Here is a 25,381-nt window from a genome sequence, read left to right as displayed (position 1 = left end):
CCATTGCGGAGAGTACCATCTGGCTTAGAAGAGAAGGTAGAAGGAAAATTGAATGAAGCTTCGCAACAAGAGGGCCCAGCCCATGGACATCTCCAATAGTAATTTATTTAGAATATGGCCATATTACGGAAAAATTAACCGCTACCAACATTCGATTCCTTCATGACCCAGCAAAAGAGTGCTAAATATTTTTCTATGATGGATCTCAAAAATGCGTACCACCAGTTGGAGTTAGAAAAAGCAAGTCGCGAGATAACCACCTTTATAACTGCAAAGGTCTATTCAGATATAAACAATTATTGTTTCGGCGCCAGAAAATTTCCAAAGAATAATGGAAAGCATTTTGGCGGCGTGTAACTGCGCCATAAACTATTTGGACGATATTATCGTGTTTGGGAAGACAGAGGCTGAACACAACGGAAATCTTAAAGAGGCGTTGGCAGTTTTGGAGAATGCGAATGTCATGCTGAACAGGGATAAATGTATTTGGATAGCAAGAAGGCTGCTATTCTTAGACCATATTTTGACTGACAACCAATAAGAGGGAATTAAGCAGTTTCCTGGGTTTAGTCACCTATATAGGGAAATTCTAACCAGATTTGGCTGATCTTACGGACACGCTCAGGGATTTAATAAAAAAAATATATATTAAGTTCGACTGGAGTCATCGGCCTTTCTAAAACTTAAACAACAACTGGCCAGGACTCCAACATTATCAAATTTGACCCAAAAAGGCGCACTCGCTTAATAGCTGACGCAAGTTCAGTGGCCCTCGGAGCGGTTTTGTTGCAATTTTACGACAGCATGCCACAGGTCATATTATTTGCGAGCAAAAGTTTATCTGAGACAGAAAAGGAAAGTTTGGCTTTGGTTTGGGGCGTTGAACGGCTTTACTATAATCTGGCGGGCATCAAGTTTGAATTGGAAACAGACCACAAGCCTCTGGAAACAATTTTCAAACCTACATCAATCCACCCGCTCGGATAGAGCGAAGGTTGTTACGCCTCCAGTCATTGAGATTTAAAATCATTTATCAGGCTGGTAAACATAACATCGCCGACTCATTATCCAGATTATGCAAAATTGAACATAATACGTCTTTTGATCAACAAACTGAAATCAGTATAAGCTCAATAATTGAAGAAGCCGTCCCACTAGCAGTATCAATTCTTGAAATCGTGGAAAAGAACCAATTCGATCTTTAGCTAAGGGAAGCGGTCGAAAGCATCAAAAATAATTCATGGACTTTGGTTACATCCAACCTATATTTTCCATTTCGACTAGAGTTATATACGTAGGGCAATATTCTCCTACGAGCTACCAAAATCGTAATTTCTGGCCGGTTAAGAACGAGAGTTCTAGCGTTGGCGCATTAAGGTCATCCAGGCGAAACGGTGATGAAGCGACGGGTGCGATCAAAAATATGGTGGCCACTAATAGTCAAGACCGCCCCACCCAGCAACGATGACTCGTCGTGTTTTACCAAAATGGTCCTGGTTATGCCGAGCAATGGATCTTTTAGGACAATTACCAAACAATGATTTCATATTTGTGGTCATTGATATTTCTAAAGAAAACTACATCGAACGAGATAGTCATGGATGAATTGTTCTCTCGACTGAGCTACCCAAAGTCTGTTGCCACAGATAATGGTCGTCAGTGACGAGTTTATTTTTTATTTTATTTATTTTCAATTTATACAGTAACCTAGCCCATAGGGACATGGACGGTTCCAAAAACTTCTATACATGACTACTCTAAATTAATTATAATACCATTAATCTTAAAAGTCTTATTTAAAATTAAACAAATTAACACAAAAAAATTAACAATTGATTGACGGTTCCAAAAACTTCTATAAACGGCTACTCTTAACTATTTACAATATCCTTAATCTTAAAAATCTTATTTAAAACTAAATATAAAAACAAACTAACAAAACAAGAAAAAAAGAAGAGCAAAATTTACAATTGATTGAATCATTAGAAGAATCAGCTATGCAAGGGAAACACAAAAACAAATGACCACAAGAAAACTATGAAAATTTTGAAACAATATTGAAATGAGCCTTTTATTTACGCTTATAACATTCTGGGGAAGAATTATATGTCTTAGGATTAGGCAGATTGTTTAAAATGCGAGCAATTCTTACATAGAAGGATAGAAGGATTCAAACGTGGTACAACCATTTTCGGGTTCTTACAGATCGAGAAAACTTAAAAAGATCCAAAAGAGTAGCAGGTGTCTGCAATATAAAATAAAATAAAATGTTTCTAGAAGAACAACACTGACCTTAAATTCACAAAACAACCAAGAAACTCCTTCACAGAAGGAGGTACATGATCACGATGTTTGGCACAAAAATATATCGCATTAACCTATGAAACAATAGTTTTAACTTACGAAAAGCAAAACCACATCTACCCTATTGCGCTAACAAAAATATCGAAACCATGACGTCTCCAACCTATTGGCCGCAAGCGAATGGAGAAGTAAAGAATATGAATCGTTCGACTGTCAAACGTCTGCGAATAGCTCATTGTAATGGAGCAGACTATAAGAAGGAAATTCAAAAGTTCCTGTTTATGTACAATGTCACCCCTCATGGAACAACTGGGAAAGCTCCTACGGAACTGCTTTTCAATCAAGTAATTCGGGACAAAATACCATCTATATTTGATGTCGGTGAAAACATTTCGGATGCGGATGCGGAAGCCAAAGACTTAGACGCGACCAATAAAGAACAAGGAAGAAAGAATGCGGACAAGGTTCGCAGTGCAAAGCAAAATAATATTCAAGTAGATGACAATGTATTGGTGCAAAATGTGATTTTCCCAAATAAATTGACACCGACATTTGGGAAAGAACCATGTGAAGTTGTTGAGCTGAAAGGAAATGATGTCACGATTCGTAAAGATGGCGAGCTATACAGGCGCAACGTCAGCCACCTGAAGAATTGAAGTTGGGGAAGTTTAATATTTGTGTACACTGCGTTGAATCTTTTTCTCACCGTTGAACAATGTCCATAGACAGAATGTTGAAAATAACCATTAATTTGCAAACTGCTTTGGGAATTTAAATTCAAAGTAGAGCTGTAATATAAGTTTGGGGAGTTCAAAAAAGAAAGTATTTTGGAAGAAGTATATCCAACGACTATGTGTCGCATTACACACACATCACAACACACAACATCCCTTAACAAGAGAAGCGAGTAGACCAGCTGAAATTCCTTCAGAAATGCTGAAAAGATGAGGATGACATGAAAATAGATCTTCTCACACGTTTGATCGAACCGGGGCTGCGGAGTCGAGTCATTTCTGGTTAAGCACTTACTCGAGACAAATTGTTTACAAACACGACTTAGAAATTGACTCCAAAAAAAAAAAAAAAAAAAACGAAAAATATTTGTACTCGGTTGTTTAAAAATCCGGCCTACCGTATATTAATTGGTCTTAATCAGTCAGATTTTGATATATCTCCCGTGTAAAGCTTCCTCCGAAGTAAAAAAGTAAGCAAAGGATTCAGTCAAAGTAAGCAAAAGCTTTAGTCAAATCAAAATTATCTTTATATAAAGTAATAATAAAAAGACTCACAACTCATTTTTCGGAGAGAAAACATGTAAAAATGTCAATGATTTTCTTAAAGAGAATTCGGAATCAAAATCGAAATTGCTCGGCTCCGACTTAGCAACCCTGGCCACCAACCAAAAGACTGAACTAAATTATTATTTATATCAATGTCTAAAAAATATGACAATGTGCGTAGTAAATACCGACTTATCAGCATAACGAGCTATTCTCCTAAAATATTTATAAGAATTATAAACAAAAGGATAGCAAAAAGAATAAATAAATACAATAAACGCAAATATGTATTTTTCTATTTAATATACACAGCGAGAGAATGTTCAAAGAATTGCCTGAATGTGAATAGCATTAAATTACATGTCTGGACTTCGAAGCCAATTAACGCAATACAATTTTGGAGCTAATAATATGGTTTAAAACATGTTCAGAAAATAAATTTATTGATTGTTTGCAAGAACAATCAATCCCTGATATGTCGAAAGAGTACAAAGATTCAAATTTATGGATGAAATAATGTATCTAATAGAGAACGATATAAACATCGAGGAAGATTTACAAAATATGGTATCTGACCAGTTTTATTATATTTCGTTGAAACGAATATTAAAAATATCTGGTCAGCGCAAAATATCTAATTACGGACGTAAATTATAAAAAAGTGAGTTTTTATCTGTCATTAAAAATGGAAAATCGAACTATTAAGGTTACTATTGAAGACGAACCGACCGCAGGCAGATTTATTCTTTATATTGAAGAATTGAAAATTTTCGATTATACGAAATATTTTCTTTATTTATTGAATCCTTTTTATAGTTAAGTGCTTTCCAGTACTCCTTTGGTTTCCTTACAACGATTCCCTAAGTTCGCACATTTGCTTTTTTTACCAATAAAATATTACTAGGACTCATCCCTTGTCATACATGTTACATAGGATTTCTGAAAAGAAATCTATACACGTACGTTGGGAATACAATTACATTACAATTACTAATACATCGTAATACAAATTTTTCAGCAGAAAGTAAATTTCTAGTTATGTTGCAGAAGTTGTAAGGCATAGAATATTAAATATTGCTTTCAAAATAAAACTCATTTAACGTATAAGTAACATATTTGAACCGACGAAGACGAACCGACCGCAGGCAGATTTATTCTATATATTGAAAATTTTCGATTATACGAAATATTTTCTTTATTTATTGAATCCTTTTTATAGTTAAGTGCTCTCCAGTACTCTTTTGGTTTCCTTACAGCGATTCCCTAAGTTCGCACATTTGCTTTTTTTTTACCAATAAAATATTACTAGGACTCATCCCTTGTCATACATGTTACATAGGATTTCTGAAAAGAAATCTATACACGTACATTGGGAATACAATTACACTACAATTACTAATACATCGTAATACAAATTTTTCAGCAGAAAGTAAATTTCTAGTTATGTTGCAGAAGTTGTAAGGCATAGAATATTAAATATTGCTTTCAAAATAAAACTCATTTAACGTATAAGTAACATATTTGTAAACATTTAAGTTGAGACCAAGCATTTTTTTTCAAGATATTTACAATGTCATATAATTCGTTTAACCCGCTGTGATCAACGTTTCCCCAATAATAACGAGGCTTCACATAAAAACAGGTAGAAAATGATTAAAATAACTAAATTTTGGGCTTCATTTCTGAGATATGACTTAGTGGTCGGTCCTTTGTAATTGCTTGTCAGCAATAATAAAATCGATATGTTACACATGCTTTCATTAGTGTGGCGCGGTTTTAAATAGTTTGGTTATTATCAAGTGCTTGCCATAATATAAGTGGCTAAGGAATATTAAATCCAATAGAGACACACATGTTCGTTTTAATGTTATGCGAGAATTAGTGGTGACAGTAAGTAGAGCTAAAATTGTAATTGTTTTCTTGATTGGATTAAAATTTTGTAAATTACCCGTCTGAATTTAGGATTGGCTGTAGGGTTTGTGGATTGATCAGAACACTGCCTTTTGGCACATTCGAAATATCTGTAACGGCCCAAACAAGTCCGCAAGGGGGCAGCGATGTTGCAGCATCAATGTTCTTCTCAATGTTAGCGATGATTGAGGGGTCTGGCATATGCTGTTCATCACTACCGTCATAAATATCGGTTGGCGATGGTATGACAGAATCGGACTGAACCGATTGAGTGCGTGTTTTATAGCTAAACAACGGAGTGGTAAAATTAGTTTTTATCCATTGTTTTTATGTTTTGTTTCATCACGCAAAAGTATTTAACTAACATTTTGCTTGCAAAACATACAAAAATTCATTGTATCTGTAATCGGAGAAAGCCACTCTTTAAACTTACCCACTACTAGAGGGAGACAGTCTCCATGATGTATTCGTACTCCCAACCGATTCTTGTTTAGAGAAAATTCGATTATTGCCACCACTGTTCCCTTTATTCGAATTCGCGGAATCGCCTCGCATCAACGGAGGAGCGCTGCTCTGTGAAGGACCGTAATTATTGTAGTTACTTCCTTTTGTCACCACACTTCCAGCACGACCATCTGGCGACTGAAATAGAAACATTTTGCATGCGTTATATAAAAATGAAATGCGTTGTAACACCAGTTGCACATACATTTTGTATTTTGAGTACTTTTCCACTGGAGCGGCCTCGGGAAAATTGCTGTTGTTCAACTGAACTAGTCCAGCTGATGTAATTGTTGTCGTCATCTGTACTGCCGCCGCAGGCCTCATTCTGACTTCGATTGAAGATACGCGAACGAGCACGATCATAGTCTTCTTCCCGTTCTTCGAAACTCTTTGCCTTGCGATCCAACATTCCACGATCGGGACATAAATAGCTACTTTGGCGCGCCTCATCGAAACTGTGTGTGTCCCGCTTTAAAATAGACTTCCGCGAATCGTCGCGGTTATGGATGACCAACGTTTTAAAACGTATCTATATGTAGTAGTCAGAAACAAAGAGAGAGAAGGCATATAAGATGGGATTCACTTTGTGACTGCTGGATGAACTTACGTCTGGTATGCGAGTATTTTTGGTCGGTGCCACAATTACACACTGTTGCGTTTCCGTGTCGACATTATGTTCCATGCCAAAAAAGGCTGCAGTTCGATGTATCAGCATTCGATTGTACGACGAAGCCTGGGGAAAGCGTATTTCGCCCCGACTATGCAATTATGTACATGGAAGATAAATATATTGCTTAAAGGTACAAAGTGACATTGTACAGGGCATATTACTCACCTTCCCTCCTGCACAAACTCGATAAGGTCCTTCTCTACCTTCAACAAGAATTGGCGATCCTTAACATTCTTGTTCAACGTCTCCTTAAAGAAACTGAGTAGATCGGTGCCGCCGTGATCTGTGTACTGTTCGTTGGAATTTTCTGAATTTGTGAAGACTAAGGAAATAAAAATTGATACAAATTATTGGAAGTACAACTGATACGCACCTCTAGAAATAAATCCGGATGTGTTGTTGCTGCTGTTCAGGCTACCATCCATACTGCCGCCTACACTTGCACCACCACCTCCAGGACCACAATTGCCACTTGTGTTCGAGTTGCCCCCACTGGATCCCCCGCCGCTTATATTTTTCAATCGTGGTTTTGATCCTTTCGAATTCGAGTTAGTGCGGTGCTTCTTATTTCCACCGGAACGTTGTTGATGGTGTTGTGCCTGTTGCTGGATGTGTTGTTGTTGTTGTGATTGAGACTGCTGCGTATCCAAATAATGAATGTCTTCGTTAGAGTTTACACTATTTTGGCTATCGTTGCGCGGACAACGGTTCTCTTTGTCGTATACAATGTACGAAGTTGCCTGTTGCTGCTGCTGACTATGACTTCCATCGCTAGGATGCATTTGATAGTTCATTGGAGAATTATAGACGCTGTTGGATTGTGGGGAGGAGCTGTGGTGCTGTTGTGGCGATTGAGAACTATCTGTTATCTTTAATGCCTTTTGTAAGGCATTACCGGCATTGTATGACTGTTGCTGGGGTTGACTGTAACTCTTACTTGAAGAGGCAGAATTTGAAGTGACGGTTGACTTGTTGTGCGTATCGTTCGATCCCGATACTTCGCCGTTTGACTTTTTGCTATTGCCAGCATTGCCTTCGCTGTTATTATTTAGACTATTTGAACGTTGGTTTGGTGGCAGTTGTTGTTGCCCGTTACTGTTGTGACCACAATTGGACGTTCCTCCTCCAGAAGTGCCAGCACCTCCACCACCTTTGGATTTAGGAGGACTTAGTTTTGGGAATTCTGTCTCATTACACAGTGAAACATTAGTGTGTTGTTGTTGCTGCTGCTGTGTCTGTTGGGATAGCTGTTGCTGCTTGTGTTGACTAGTTACAATCACAGATGGTGTGTCCACTATGGGGGAATTGCCTCTTGTTGCTGATGATGATTGTGTATGCAATTTATTGTTGTTATTGTTGCTATTGTTGTTGTTAGATTCGCCAACATCCATGTGATGGTGTTGCTGCTGGTATCCATTCGGTGACAATTGTGGCTGCGAAGACGACTCAGATGTTCTAGGAGTGGGAGTACGCGGTGGTGATGTAGCCTCTCGCATTGCATGACTCCGTGTTAGGTGTTTCCCCTTCATGGTACCCTTAAAATAACAAACATATTTCAAAATTATGCTATGTACCCAAAGAATCAGACTTGAGAACAAAATCCAAAATAACAGAACAAAACACCATAAATGTGATACCCTCGAATTATGATGGGCAATCCGTTCATTTTATTCCAAGGACCACTAATAAACTACTTAAAAATCAGGTTTCTTTCCCTAATTCGTAAGTAGTGTATTCATTTCCAATATAATATCAGATGTTGTAATCATTAAGTTCTCATTTCGAATAAAGCTCAATGATCTGGAATCAATATTTAACGAATACACCACCGAAGTTGAATCCAGCGTCAAGATCACAAATTTCAATTCAAAACTCTTTTTCCTTAGCATAGTCATGTAGAAGGGTTATCCTGCAGTTTGACCGGATCCACAAGACCAAGCACGATTTCGCGGCATTTGCCCTACATTTACGCCCTCTGTAATTCAAAATTCGTAGTTGATATTCGAGAATTGCAATTGTAATTTGAATTATTGCAGTTATAATTCAAAATTTTCAAATTGTAATTCGAATGATTCGATTTGTAATTTCTAATGGAATAATTCGAATTACAACTGAAATAATTGGAATTACAATTGGAATTCTCGAATTACAACTGAAATAATTCGAACCATAAATGAAATTCTCGAATTACAATTGAAATGTTACGAAAAAAAAAATTGAAATTATTCGAATTATAACTGAATAAGGTGTAGATTCCTCTGAATATTTGGCTATATTTCCGATATCTGACCATATTTGTCAACGAAATTAGAATCTATTAAAAGGTCGGAAGTTCCTTTTAGGTGTTTGTGATTGCGACGGGAATTGATTTTCAGAATTAAAGTATTCACATAAAAGTTATCGTCCATTTCACCATCTAAATATTATCTCATGACCATCCAAAATTGCCTTCAGCCCAATCCTACGCTCTAAAGCAATGCAAATTTAGGCGTCGATTGGTTCCTTTCAATCCTAAATATATTTGCGAACATCTTCAAAATTAATAGGGTTATATTCTCTCAGTGATTACAAATTAACAGAGAAAGACGGACGGACACATATAGTGAGGTCGACCCATCTCCGCAAAATATAAAGATCCATATTCTATTGTCTACGGCCAATATTTCGAGGTGTTACAAACTTTTTGACCCAATCAAACTTACTCAACACACAGTGTTGTAGTATCTATATGATACTAATTGTGTTGTGTTTAATATCACATATTTTGGATTAGAGTGTAGATTTGCTCGTTTTTACTCGCGAGAGTGCCAGAACCGGGGTATTTTGTGTAAAAACCAAAAAAGATCAACAACACTAGCTTGTTGGTACAGGTTGGGAACAGGTAGAGGTTGTGTAAAAACCAAAAAAGATCAACAACACTAGCCTGTTGGTACAGGTTGGGGACAACGCTGCATAACCTGTTTCTTTTTCATCTGTGGGTTGGAGAAATACACTTACTTACAAATAAACCAACGATATGACAAAAATTAGAAGAGTAGTCGGGAGGAGTAGATTAGTAGAAATTCAAGCAAATTTTACTCTCTCTCTCTCTCTCTAGAAAACGAGTGAAGCAAGCTCCCCCTACCACGGTACAATGATATCAAGGTAGGGCTATGATACCATATGATTTTAATTTTTTTATTTTCTTGGCTTAATATGTCATCTTCATTTGTTTATGTATGTGTTTTCTTTTCAATAACAAAAAAATTGTTCAGAAAATATTCAAATTCGGATGTTTTCAAAATATTTATTTCAATGTATGCATCGACAAAATCTAGAGTTTTTGTAGCGAAATAATCCTTTAGAGATATATAATACATGATTTTGAAAAGAAGTGTTGACCTTTCATTCAGTTATCGCGGTTTTCAATTATTTATTCAAAATAAATGCAACAAGTTGTTTGATGTTTTATTGTTTTGATACTAATTTTGACATTACAAGCCAAACAGGTAGACCTCTATACTTGCAATTTTTTCAAAGTTGACCTACCTTCTCTTCATTGTACCATGCCCTTTTCCACATTTTTTGAAATTTTAAAGTTAAAGATTCCTTTCAATCCGTTGATGTTAGGTATATACTGTCTTCCGTAATATTGTAGATAAAAGTGAGAATGTTTTTTGTTCTTTACGGAAAAAAGGGTTCTACTTAGTTGACTCGCCTAGTTCTTATATCTGCAATAATACTTCGGACCAAAATAATCCTCGTATTTTTATCTGCAATATTGCCGAAGGCACTATAAACCTAAAATTGACGGATTCCAGGGACTCTTCTATGTATTTTGTCGCACAGTCTAATTGAGAAAATCTAGGCCATCGAACGGCATGCCTGCATTATCAGATATTATAAATCCCCAATAATGGCAAATTTCTGTTGTTATATGTATTTTTAATTCTATAAGTACCTCCGAATTGTCAAACAATGACATTTAGAGTCAGACGATATGTTCGAATGTCACCAACCACATCTGTTATCACAATAAAAAGGTAAGAGTATTTCTGATTGCACATGCAAAAGATGTGTCCAACTGAAGGACAAGGAACAGTAAAGCCTTGAACTCGCCATACAACAAATTGCGTAATTGTTTGAGTATAAACATTACCATTTTTTCTAGGAAAGCCGTTGTGACTGAAAGACAATTTCCAAGAAAACACACGATTTGTGTAAACTTTCAGAGATTCATGTCTGGATTTCCCCCTCTTTGAACACACATTTGTGGGCACAACGTTCGCTGGGACGTACGGATACATATCCATTGTCATTTTCAACAATTCCGTTGAACATTCCCCCTAATTCTAACCTTGGCACATCGAACGAGTTAATGACAGCCACACGAGCGGAATAATTCAGCTTAGGAGCTTGCATGTGTACAAGTGTACAAGTGTGCGTGTTTGCATTTGTCTGTGCGAAGTCCTTTGAACAGCGTGGAAATGAAACATGCGCACATGCAGCAAATACTTTTGTTGGGAATTTTTACAACTGACTCATAACATTTAGGCGACTAGTTTGGACCGAGTGGAGTACAGGAGGAATGGTTCTACTCAGCAGCCTAGTAAGAATATGATATACCCGACTCAAGATAGGTTGACAGGTACTTACCCTTCGATTCATTCCAAAGCTATTCTGCCGACCCAATGACTCCTCGCTGTTGTAGTCCTTTTGTTGTTGCGCCTGATTGGATGATGACATATTTGGAATATTTGTAGCCACAGCTACCTGGGACTTTGTGGAACTCATAATCACAGTAAATATATTTTATTAAATCTGCAAACAAAGAAAGATAGTAGGAAAATTATAATCGATGCTTTCCGAAAAGGAATTAGAAAAATACAAGACATTTAGGTATACGAATACAGATGGATAGGTGGTTGTAAGCTGCCTACAGCTCGCGAGCCAAACGCAAAATTTGTACAAGGCAAATTTGTGATTCACTGCATTTCCATTAATATATTTCTGTAAATTTTTTTAATTGCTCTCAACTTTGCAACCATCCTCTTTCATTGCGGGAAATTTGTTATTCTCCGATGAGACTAATGTGCGTGTTTCTGTGAGGTGGCTGGCATGCCGCAAAGCGCCCTGACCTTTACAAATCGATGATGTGTAATTCATGTTGGTTGGGTGGTTGGTGGAACGGCTAATAATAACAGCGTTTATTGCATGACTGTTTTTTGTTTAACTTGATAGAAACGCGTTAGAAACAGGATGTGACAATTGGAATCCCACAAACCCAACGCTCAGAACTTACAAATCCAAAAGAGAAATTAGTAAAGGCTCTAGGAGAACAGGGACGTTTTGCTTGTTCCGCCGTTAAAGTCCCACAACTTTGTAGCTTATTTAGTACCCACACTAGTATCTTCTAAAAATGTACATTTTCCAACACTGCTTACGAAAATGGATTTCGCATTTATTGCCCGATCCAGATGAAAATTTGCACAGATCATTTGCTTGGCCCAAGGACGAAGCCTATTGAAATTGGAGATAATCGGTCAAAATTTAGATATAGCTCCCATATATATTTTCATCCGATTTGCCTTTTATCGTGCACCAAACGTGTAATATCAGCCCGAATAGTACGGAATTTTGCATATACACCCAAATTAGGCCTAAAAATAAGTATGCCAAATTTGATCGAAATCGGTTCGTTATTTTTGTCCTCCGCAGCCGTAATATGCAATTTGCAACAACAATATTTGGGGAAATATATCAAATGTAGCTCAGAAATATCTTTGTCAAATTTTATCGAAATCGGTTCAGATTTGGATATAGCTCCCATACATAACTTCGTCCGATTTACCTTTTATTGTGCACCAAACGTTTAATACTTGTCTAAATGGGATGGAATTTGGCACTTTCGACCGAATTAAGTCTAGAAGCTAGTGTGTCAAATTGGTGAAGATCGGTTCAGATATAGCTATAGCTTCCATATATATTATTCATCCGATTTGTTATATTTGTTACCCACAACCGTAATATGCACTCCGTAACAACGATATTAAGGGAAATATATCAAATACAGCTCAGAAATATCTTTGCCAAATTATATCGAGATCGATTCAGATTTGGATATAGCTCCCATATATATTTTTATCTGATTTATTATTTGTGCACCAAATTGGCAACACATGTCCGAATTTAAAAGATACAAATGCTTCGGCGCATTTAGCCCTTTGATCTTTAAATTATAATTATAATCATAGCTTGTATGATTGAATTCTCTCATAAAAACTTTTAATTGTTATGTGGAGCTCTACTAAATTAGCAAAGTGGTGTAGGGTATCATAAAGTCGGCCCCCCGACTTTAAGACTTTCTTTTATGTCCCTTCCTTTTCAAATTTTTATTTTGCAGTTCTTCCTTAAATATGGACGTACACCTGGCAAGAATTTTGCATTTATTTCAGACCAAATATTTTGTTATTTTCACGCCTTTTAGAGGGTATAAAAGTCAAGGAAGAATATAATCTACAACGAAAACTTAATTATTAGTCTGATTAGTCATGTAAGACTTAAGGTGGAAATACATAAAGCGATTATTAAGCCGGCTTAAGTCATTGGTTGGCTTCTTCGGAAATGAACAAAGGAGCCTAGGGACAAAATAGAACTAAGTCAACCTAAAATTCCTTTCTTCCTCTACGAAGAAACCAGCCGATGGCTCAAGCCAGCCATCGTAGAAATTGGTTTCGCATAGAACAAGTATGAAGACAATATCCCGCCTTGTTTCCTACAATGCTGGTAACAGATTGTCATCCCTCATTTTTAGTCGAATTGGCATTAAATTCGTTACAAAATTTTTTCAGCTGTTAACTCTGTGGATTTGACCCTCAAAGTCGGACCTAATGTTAAACCTCATTCGAGGTGTACTATTATTTTTGTAAAATCTTCCACTCTCCTACGTAAATATTTTAGATATGCAAATAAATTTTATTTAGAAAATGGCAATGCCATATTCAAATTAGCAAATGAGTCTACCGATACCGCTTTCCCATGGCAGAGACTTTTCACACCAAATAAGTTTAAAGATTCTAATTCTACTATTTAGCACTTAGTGCTTTCGACACCCTTTTTTTAGTAACCCAAAGGTAAGACTAACAAAACGAGTAAACTTCATCAGACATAACTATAAACCAAATTTCAGAATTGACAGTGCAATTTTAGTACTATTACCAGGACCATTTTCGTTAATGTTTTGTTTTGGAACATGCAAAAAACTTTTACATTCTTGTAGTTCTGGAACAGACCAATTATTTAGTATTTCATACTTTTTAGAACAAATCACCAAAGGTAAGGTTTTATCTGGTCTTCTATGTCTCTCTCATCTAAAAAGGTACTTTTCTTGACGGCAAAATTTACGCGTGGAAATTGGACTAAATAAGTTTATCAATTGTTGCTTATGACAAGTAAGTTTCTGTAAACACGAAATTTTATTTTCAATTTCAATAACTTAAGCTTCTGATGTTTGGAAAACATAGTATATCATTCCACTCTCCAAAAATGGAAATAAACCTAATTTGGTCGATTTCTGAGGAATAATAAAATTAAGTGTGATTCCAAAGTTTTTCGAAAAGCTAATTACTAAAACTCTAACCACTGTGTCAGTTCTCCTTCAATTCAATGGAGGATTCCTTTAAGGAAATCAAACCGATGCAGTCTAATTTATTACGATTGAAACTTTACTTTATTTACAAACAGAAGTTCCAACTGGATTTGTCCATATCTAAAAATGAAATACAAACAAGTTAAAAAGTATCCGTCGGTTTTGCCGACTGATGTATACCCTCGGCCAGTGTTCGTTTATTTGAATATATTTTGACTTGCGTTATGATTAGTTAAACTCTGGACCCTTTATGGGAGAAAGGAGTGGGCCAATGTTGTTTATATTCTCATCTAAATGTGCCAGATTTTTGCTATATTGACTACTTCATTCATCTTTACATGAGTAATGTTATATTTTTTAGAAAATTATAGAATGTGCGTGAGGTGCCAACTATAGTGGACCGAAGAATTCCACTTCATCTAATACTGAAAAAAATATTGGGATGAGCATCTGACATTCATTTCCAAGTTTTACGAATCATTAGTGAAAATTTAGAGCTTTTCTGGCGGAGGTACCAGAAGGAGTAAGCCGATGAATTCTATATTCACATCAGATCTCAGGTTACCAAGTTTTAAAAGAATCGCTGAACTGTTTCGCGAATTAGAAGAGATATAAATATTGAAATTTGTGACCTTTTGTGGGGAAGATACCAAAAGGAGTGTGCCTATATCTATTATCTTCACACCAGATCTTGTGTTAATAGAAATATTGGGATGTGTGAAATTTAAAGGGAATCGGATGCTTACTACTTACTGCTTACTACGCATTTTTAAGCGTTTTCGTTATTCAAAGATTTGATCATTTGTGGGGGAGGTACCAGAAGGAGTGGACAGATATATTCCATCTTCACCCCAGATCTTAGACTAATAAAAATATTGTGACGTGGGAAAATCGTAGTGAAGAGTTAAAATTATTCTAAATTTTGACCCTTTGTGTGGGAGGTACATGTTGGAGTGGACTGATATTTTCCATTTTCCCACCTAACCTAAAACTGATATGAATATTGGGATTTCCAAAGTTTGCACAAAGTGGTATGATTCCTTCTTGTTCGTTAAGTAAAATAATTTTCGGTGAAAATTTTGACCTTTTGTGGGGGAGGTACAAGAAGGAGTGGACCGATATTGCCCATCACCGAACTCGATCTAAGTTTGATAAAAATATTACGATGTCCCAAGTTTGGACCAAATCGGATACTCCCTTCAAGAGTTATAGTGCGCACCAGCCAGGTAGACGGACGGACATCGCTAAATCGACTCCGAATGTCCTGAAACGGATTTGGTCCGTTATTTCGACGAGACACGTTTTGGCCTATCAAGTGATATATACCCTCTCCAGCCATATGGAAGAGTATGTATTATAGTTTCTTCTAGAGTCCCACAGGAAGTCACCAAGAATCACTTTTTTCTTTATTTAAAAACTATCTATACTTCTGGTACCTCCCCCTAAGAGGTCAAAACTTTTGAAACTTTGTGAAAACTTTGCAAATCCTAATATTTTTATCAGTGCAAGATAAGGGTTCGAAAATTGATAATGTAGGACCACTCCTCCTGCACAAAGGTCAATATTTTGAATAATTATAACCCTTATAAAATTTGAGATATGAGTCCAATTACCTTCAAATTTCAATATTTCTACCAACGAAGATCTGGCATGGAGAACGAAAAGATCCGACCACTCCCTCTGGTACCTACGTTGATTTTCTTGAAATTTCACACGTTTCAATATTTCTACTAATACAAGATCTAGTACGAAGATTGCAGATATCGACCCTTGTACCTCCCCCAAATCACAGGGTCACAATTTTCAATACTTATATCTCTCAAAACTTGCGAAGCACGTAAGCGAATTTTTTCAAATATGGTATATCTATATATTTCTCTATACTTTTCGAATGACGAATGGGAATGATTTGATTATTTTCGAATGGGCTGTTTTAACTTAAAGATAGAAAAACTTACAATAACCAATGTATATATTTTTTTGAACTACAAACTATAATTTTAAAAAAATCTTTTTAAATACCTATGAAGGAGTAATTATTTTTACAACATTTCAAAGGCGGCTTTCTACACTATTCAAGTCTATAATGACTTCTTCAGAGTTAACACTATTTTACAGTTTTACAGTATTTCAAAGGAACGAAATTTTAATTAAAATGAATAAATATTACCTTGAGTGAATTCACTGCATGGTAGTTAATGTCGATGACCAGTTGTTGTTGTTGTTTTTACATTAAGTTATGTTACTACTATCCGAGGACACATACCAGGAGGAATAGGGACACATTAACACAGGTACATACATATGTACGTGAGTACAATTAAAAAATATATATTTGTATATAAAAATATCGCTAGTTGTTTTTGTTCCTTTGGAAAATTTGTTTTGAATTTTATTACATTTATTTTTGTTGTCAGTTTTAGTTGAATTCACATTGCACTAATCATCAGGTCGGAAACTTATTGATGTTTTAGTAAAATTCAGTTCTTTACGTTGGCAGTGAAATGGGCCAAAATGAAGTCATGATAATTTGTTTCGGAGTTCTCATTTTTTATATTTTATTATTTTGATGTTGTTGTTGCGTTTATTGTTCATTTAATATCACATTTGGGACAACTAAAAGAAAACATGTTGCATAAAATATAATTTGAATTCTCTCTCTCATAGTCGGGATCATAAGGGGGTATTCAAGCTTACTTCCGCTCGACACATATTTATATAATTGTTCGAAAATAAATATCAAACTCTTAAGGATCGTTGCTGAAAAAGTCCAATACAGCGACAACACTCACATAGGCACAAACAAGCACTGATATCCTCACGAGATACCAACCGCAAAACTCGGAAACAACACATCCGGCTAATCGAATCGAAAGTTGTACCCTACACCATCACAACCCGGTAAAAATAGTTATCAACTAATGACTTTCGAACAACTCCTTATTTTAACATGAGAATGTCATTGGAAGTAAGTACTTCCTAGTATGTGCAACTTAGTATATAAAAGTCAATAACTATGTATTTATTTTTGGAGAACGAGAAGAAAGTATTATAGGTGCCACTGTATGTATTCATGTGGGTCCTTTTGTACACAGTATTGAGGGTACATTATCTTTGTCATTCCGTTTGTGAGTCCTCGTAACAATCTTTTCAGACCCTACAAAGTAAATATTCTTAATCGGCGTAATATCTGGCATCTTTAATTTGAACCTTTCATATATAATTTTGCGTTTTAATTTTACCGACATTTGTAGGTAACTCAAAAAATGCGTTACAGAATCCCACTACGGGTCTCAAGTCGAAGCATTTAATAAACATTATATGCACGTGAATGGAAGAGAAAAACTTATTTTCCATGTGGTGCACATTTTGCTGCTCATTTTCACTCTTTTCCGATAGTCTGGGTCAAGGCCTATATAAGGTCGACCAAGAAGACTATTTTTGAAAACAATTTGACAATAAACAATGTGATTTGAAATTTAATATTAATAATAAGAGTCAAATCACAGTAGTCTCTTGACGGCAAACTTAATTGTCAGATGAGCTTACTGGCCGATCTTATGTAGGCCATGGTATTTTTCAAGCAAATTTCATGTATTGACTGGCAATTTGACATTCAGTTTTAAGTGATGGTGTGAATACTAATTTTTAGCTAAAGTATGTTTTTCAGCTCTAGAAAATTGTCAATAATAGAGGAGCTTTGTTTTCAAAAATTTTGATTTATTTGGATAAAGCTGGGTATATTCTTTTTTCAAACAAGTCATGACATGTTTACATACATGTCACATGTGCAAATATATCATTGGGGGATTCCTCTTGGTGAACACCTAGTCAAACTTGACATAGTTTTTCGCCAGTTCGACCTCATTATGGTCCCAATTGTTTTATGCAAACGCAATCGATATATTAACATACAATGATGTGGGAGCAAACGTGATTGTTGATCGACTTTATTCCAGACGTTTGAAGAAGATATTTTACATTCCATTTTTTTTTCAATCTGATTTAAATCCGTATGGTCACGCTTCACTAAAATACCAAGTGCATTCGATTATGTGCACAATGTTATTTGCGAAGGTCGTACCTGCACACACACACATATTTACATTCGTATACACACGTCCCGTCCCCATGTGCATGGCTAGGGCTGACACACAAAGTTGACCCAAATCTAAAGAGCATTTTTCGTACTTCCCTGTCCGACAGACACACGCGCTGTATCCAATTTTATCGGTTCCCGAACAATTAGCCATGGGCAAATGGCGGTTCTGTGTCCCTCGCGAAGAACTTGGGTCAAAGTGAATCACGATCGCAGCCTAATGCATTTATAGTAAAAATAAGAACTTGCAAATGATGGAATGAGGTTGAAGGAAAAGGCAACTAGGACACTTGTACGCTCAAAATAACCAAACATTGAGAAAATGTGAAATGACCTGGCCGATTAAAGTGACAACAGCGGCAGCACCAGTAGTGCAGCATTCGTCGAAAGGAAAGGAAAGTACCTTATGGTTTGCACAATGAAAATGCAATAGCTCAGCTGTGAACCGAGACAGAGAGAAATATAATGATAAAGGACTTGCGCTTTACAACAACAGGAAGTAACAACCTGCGAGAGCAACCAAGGAGCAAGAGCTGAGCACAAGGCCTTCGAAACATTGAATGCTTTTTTGTCCTACGACGCTCAGACATTTTGAATGACTTCCCGTGAACCAAAATCTCATTTCAGGAAGGAGGAGCGCACGAAAACTGTATTTCAAGGGTGTCTTGTAACGGAAAACCCCCACAATGCAAGCTCCAGTGAGCGGCCTAGTACAACAAACAGAGAAATAAATAGACTTGTCAACAGTGTCCGAATGCAAATACAATTCCACGAAATCGAGAGCGGAGAGAAAAATTGTTTATTGAGGGCGACACATCCCGATACCTGGCACAACAAACACGGTAGAGACCCCAACAACGGCAACAACAACGCCAATAAATGAAATCAGGGCGACATAAATTGTAGGGAAAAGATTATGATTAATCACGAAAAGAACGGAAGAAATATTTAATTCATTTTGGGCGCTGGGGGTTTACACAGAACTTGGGCAACGCCAGATGAGGAATCACTCGATGTCGTGTCTGCTCTTTTATTTATTTTTTCTTTGGGGTTTTCTTTTGTGATTTTTCATCATTCCGTTTTTCACGACCATTGCGCCGAACGCGACAACAGCACTTGGGGACAGGCTGACAACCTGACCGACTGACAAGACGCACCAACCGAGTACCGACCGATGCACGAAAACGGACCGAGCCCGTTATGACGACGAACCACAGAACGTGTGGTTAAAGTTTGTGTGTATCTACATGGGCGAAAAATTCACACTCACACATCCATGCAGCCAAACATAGATACAAGCTCGTGTATCTATCACATCACATCCATGTATGTATGTACTATATGTGGTATCAAAAGATTTTCAATTTTTATATGACTTTTTCGATTTTTTCTCTTGGATTTTCCAGTGGGGAAATTCAATATTTTCACACCTTTTTTAAAATATTTTCAATTGGCAGCAACGGTGTCAATGATTTTTTTCATTTCGGCAGACACAGGACGACCTATGGCGAACGTTTGCAAAGAGCTGATTTTCTTTTTGGAAATTTTCTTCTATTCTTCTTCTTTTTCTTGTGAACTATTTTTGCTGTTTTTCTTTCACCGTTCACGACAACGCTGTCCACACGTATCTATGGCAGACATTATGGGAAAACGTACAAATTGATACTGGGCCAAGTATTTCTGGGTTGATTCCGTTATTGTGCCTAAACGGATTTATAATACACAGAGCTCGTGCTGATGTCTCTCTCTCGGCGTTCCTCTCATTGTGTCCTCTCCTCACTATAGACGCTCTCTTTCGGAGCTAAGAGTTCTCCGACTGTTTGCAAAAAAGGGGGAAGTGGGCAATTGTTCAAATATCCAACAACCAAGATTTGTGTGTGAAAATTCGAACCAACAACAACAACCAACTACCAAAACCAAAACAAATGAAAATTATATTTTCACGATGGCTATGTGATGATGATGGTTGTTGTTGCTATTGCTGTTGCTGTTTTTGTAACGATGTTGATGATGACGATGAAGAGGCCCCCTAGAATACGACACACAATGCATCAGATGGACGGACGACTTCCAACCAAAGAGACGACCAAATGTTTTCCTATTTTCAAAAACGAAAATATTTATTTACATACCAACGTACATACAACCATACCAACACATACATGCATATATACGACACGAGGAGAGTGTAGTGCGTAAAAGCTTAATAACTAGAACAGGTTAAGGTAACCGCCGCCGAGGCAACATCAGAAGAGATTGTAACAGGCCTGTCACACAAACACGACTACTTGGGCATTGGGGTGAAAGAGAATCGGATAAGGGTTGCTTGCGCTTCCTCGCATTGCAACTTGATTGTATTCCCGAACAGTCTTCACACTGTTCCGCTTAAGTATACGTACACTTAAGGCCTGTATCGATATTGCGATACGAATTTGAATGCGAAACCAAAATACCAAACATTAGAAATATCCGGTAAATTGGGTAAATATCTGCACATTAAACCCAAAAGTAGTCATTGCGTGGAATATGTAGGCGCTTTGCATAGTTACCAGTGGCGCAGTGGTTACAGCACAATAAGTCTTTTCAAGTTCCGTCGATTTTGGGTAATCAGGAACTTTGTACGTTTGAAGTTGTGGCCATGTAGATTTTGGTATTTTACAAGTTTCAGTTTTTACCATCTGAGCTCTGCTTGTGAAAGATTGTGTTTGAAGATATTACTAGTGGCTGATCCCGCTCTAGCTGGTTCGTCTGCTTTTTCGTTACCAATAAACCCCCTTATAAACCGGGATCTAAGTAAAAACTACTCTGGTCAGACGCCCTATCTTAGCAAGTTCTTCTTTACATTCTTTAACTAGCTTTAATACGAATATGTTTGAATTCAATGCTAGGAGCAACGCTTGCCTGTCGAAAAAATCCAATTGAGTTTGGTGACTGATTGCATACCTCGATTTAATGATGCGCCTCAGGGTCACAATCAAAAAATTCATTGCTCGTCGTTCTTAATAAACTCACCAAGAACCATATCGCAGTGCTATAGGGAATTTACCCACCATATGAATAAATTCCGTATCTAACCATTCCAAATGAGTTCTTTTTAAGATTAGATTTTTTTTGATGGATTTTAAAATTTTAAAACCACATTGTTTTTTTTTCTTCGCATCAGCCTTTGCATAAAGATACATGTGTAATTTTTGTGTACATGCAAATTTTTAGCCTCAATAAACTAAATGCATTCACTCATTATCTTTGTAAATAGTACGCCAAAATAAGTAAGATGTGATCTAATAGATGTATTTTTTTGGCACACGTCTTACACCACTTCAACACTATTTTTTTTTTTTTTTTTTTTTGAGAATTCCACTGCACTTGATTCGCTCTCTATTCGTTGTTTGACCTTTAACTATGGAAAAACGACTTAATTCTCCACACAACATTTCCTGAGCGAACATTCATATTTGTACATTGTTCAAATACAATCACCCTCAAAACAACAATAAAAAACATGAATTAAAAGTATATAACTTTTAAAGAATAACACATTTGAAAAAATTAATTACTTTTTCTATTCAGTTTTTATTCACATTTCGTGTCATTTGGTTCATAATAATATAATAAAAATTTACATACAAACATGGAAACAAAATCTGTCAGTGCTGCAAAAATTCACTTCGAAAATTGCACAAAATCGTATGGTACATATGTGAAGTCAGTCGGAAGATGTAAAGTCAGCCGTTTTAATTTTCGATTGTCTCAGAAAAACTGAGCATTAGTCAAATCCACTCCAAAATATGTTTTAAGAGTCTTAAAAATAACAAATGTGTAAATATCAATCAGAGTCGTCTATTTGATACACTACACGGCTATACATAACGAGTAGAGCTACCTGTAACAAATAAAAGTTTGTATTGGGAATTCATGTGAAGTATTGAGAATTTTTGTGAATACCAACTATAAACCATTTTTTGAATGCGTATTTGGCCTTACAGCTGTTATAATGTGGAATCAGAACCGATCTCGATAAAATTTGGCAGAGACATTTCAGAGCATTGTTGTAGTGAGGGACTTAGACACCAAATCAGATGAACCATATATATGGAAGTTACAACCATAACTACCGATTTTCACCAAATTTAAATTAGATTCTTCTAGACTGAAATCGGTCATATGTGCTGAAATTTACTTTATTTTGGTGCACAAAAGTGTGAAATCGGATAAAGATATGTATGGGAGCTATGTCCAAATCTGAACCGATCTCGAGATGAGCTGTTTTTATTTTTCAAATAAGGTTGTTATATAGTTCATATTATGGCTGTATCTAATATAACAAATCGGATTAACTTTACTTATATAAGCTATAGCTGCTATACAGGGTGAGATGAAAAAACTGCAACCAATTTCAGACTGCTGCCACTCGTCCGACAGCTGTTAAAATTATTCCAGTCACAGTCAATTATATTGTTTACAAGCGTACAAAAGCATTTTTCCAAAAAAAAGAGTTATTCGTGATATATTTGGCTGGAAAACTACAAGTGGCTATCATTAGAGCACTCCAGCATTTAAATGTGAATAAATCTATTGTGTCTCGTACCATCGCTCGTTACCGTGATACTGGTAGCATAGCCCGACGTGAAGGAATTGGACGGAAGAAAACTGCAACATCGCAGAAATTGTTCGAAAAGTAAAGAAGCGACTTGATCGAAATCCGCGTCGCAATGGTCGAAAAATGGCTCGTAAGCTGAACATATCGCAATATTCCATTCGGCAAATATTGAAATATTTGGTTTTCTCCGATGAGACAACATTCGTTGTCCAGCAGCGAATATTATCGCGAAAATATTCTGGAGGGTGTATTAAAGGCTTGGGCACGCAAATATTTTGGCCGCAGACCTTGGACATTCCAACAGGACTCAGCACCATCGCCCAATAATGGTGTGGTGGTCGCTCTCCGCTCGTATTAATCGCCCGTGGCATCAGAATAAATGCCCAATATTATCGCGAAAATATTCTGGAGGATGTATTAAAGGCTTGGGCACGCAAATATTCCAACAGGACTCAGCACCATCGCACTCAGCGCGCGCCACCCAATAATGGTTACATTTCCAGCGCAAAATGGCCAAAAAAATCTCCGGATACCAATCCGTTGGACTATTGTGTCTGGAGTATGTTGGAAAGCAAGGTTGGAACTAAAAAATACCAATGTGTCGATCACCTCATGGGCAGCGTGTGACGGTTCCATTGGCCGTTTGCGTACCAAAGGTGACCAATTCGAAAAAATCTAAACTTATTCTAAAACTTGATGGTATTTCTGACATTTTTTGCTTTCGTTCAATTAAATTAAAAAAATGTAAAAATTATAGCGTTTGACTTTGTTGTAGTTTTTTATCTCACCCTGTATTTTTAAAACATGCAACAATTTGTTTTTTTTATGAATGTCCTAAATTGCGGTAAAACACAAAACATGAAAGGATGCTGTGAATTTTCCGAAAAAAATTATTTCAACTTAGTTTCATACCAAAAGTTAAATATTTGTTCACATGGTACAATAAGGAGGTAGAACAGTTTCTTAAAACTACAGAAATACACCCTCGGGCTATAACCGCTTCCTGTCAGAATTGCTCAAAATAACATGCAATTTTTTTTTCCTTCTTTTTTGATATGTTTCCTCATTTTGAAATGAGTTAAATAGTTCCAAATATAAATAAAATATCTCGATGAGAGCTGTATTGAAAATGTTCTGCAATATTAAATGGAACCTTTTGGGGGCACCGTTATATTTTAGAACTATATGGGGACGGATATGGCTAAACCGTCATATAATTTTATGATGATGAAGAATATATCATTACCAGAAATGTCCGAAGGTGTACCTACCAAAAAATCAAAAAAGTTTTTGATTGAATCTGATATATGAAACTTAAATACACGCTCCTTCAAAATTTAATAACTTTTACTATGCTTTTCAAGAAATTCCGAAAGGCGTAACAGTTTGCTGTAATTTGTATTATACACAAAAGGCGTAAACCACATTATGTGAAATTATATTGCAAATATTCCCACCGAATTTTGGTATTTTTGGCTAGAATTTACCATTACAAACAAAATGTTAAAAGCCCCATAAATACCAAGTGTTCAAAAAAAAACTAATTCGCTTTAAAAGACCCAGAAAATCTCTTCAATGCTTTTTTTGCAAATTTAAAATGCGGCTGTATAAAATTCGGATTACTTTGTAAAATTTGCCGAGGGCAGTCGTGCTCAATGGCTAAGTCATGAACTTCCAACAAAAGGGGGAACATGAAATCGAAGAACACCCGACTGTAGAAGCCGACTTTTGAGAGTATGGATGTGATAAAAAATATGTCAGGAAGTCTATACAATAGTTAACCAAATAATAACTTAATGGCTTCTGTTCCAATGAATTTTATGTATGGAGTGTACCAATGGAAAACCATTGTGAACCTTGGGAATGGTAACACTTGGAAAAATAGTTTTAAACATTTTTGTAGGAGACTTTAAAATCTTCATATATTTATACAACTTACGGTTTTGATAAATGATATTTTGAGCTACTGTGATGATAAATTAAACAATAGTATCGATATGTATATTAATTTTAATTAGGTTTTCATTCTCTCAACATGTCTATGTTAGACCAATTTCTAAAGTTGAATAAATGAAGATGATGCCGGAAGGACCGATTTAAATACATCACCCAAGAACAACAAAATAGATTAGATGATTTCCAGAAATGTTGAAGCTTTGAATCCTCTTCAGATGTATACGGAAAGGCTAAGAGTTTCAAAAAAGTAATTTAAACACCTTCAAGACTTTAACATCGTATTCCAGGTTATTGTCACCACCATTATGACAACACTCCTTATGATAATTAAACGTTACATTTCTTCATACGAACCAATTGTATTCTTTATTTATATTCTCACTTTAATGCATATTCTCTGTATTTTGTCGATAAATTGTGGTTTGGTTTG

At 36.2% G+C, this 25,381-nt stretch overlaps 1 protein-coding gene across 1 annotated transcript in view; it reads right to left on the bottom strand.

Moving 5' to 3' along the window:
* The window catches only part of LOC101891345 (protein encore), a 70,043-nt gene that overhangs the window by 12,872 nt on the left and 31,790 nt on the right, over positions 1-25,381 (bottom strand). Inside the window, exons 4-10 of the mRNA XM_005181332.4 lie at positions 11,305-11,469; positions 7,043-8,204; positions 6,835-6,991; positions 6,607-6,757; positions 6,205-6,528; positions 5,929-6,137; positions 5,533-5,781 (exon numbers count right to left, since the gene is read on the bottom strand). Coding sequence (XP_005181389.1) covers positions 5,533-5,781; positions 5,929-6,137; positions 6,205-6,528; positions 6,607-6,757; positions 6,835-6,991; positions 7,043-8,204; positions 11,305-11,442 — 2,390 coding nt within the window. The 5' untranslated portion in view covers positions 11,443-11,469. The remainder of the gene's footprint in view (positions 1-5,532; positions 5,782-5,928; positions 6,138-6,204; positions 6,529-6,606; positions 6,758-6,834; positions 6,992-7,042; positions 8,205-11,304; positions 11,470-25,381) is intronic.

The sequence above is a fragment of the Musca domestica genome, unplaced genomic scaffold, assembly GCF_030504385.1.
Source record: "Musca domestica strain aabys unplaced genomic scaffold, Musca_domestica.polishedcontigs.V.1.1 9, whole genome shotgun sequence".
Taxonomy (NCBI): domain Eukaryota; kingdom Metazoa; phylum Arthropoda; class Insecta; order Diptera; family Muscidae; genus Musca; species Musca domestica.
Note: the sequence above shows the minus strand (reverse complement) of the source record. Positions and strands in the feature narration are given on the sequence as shown.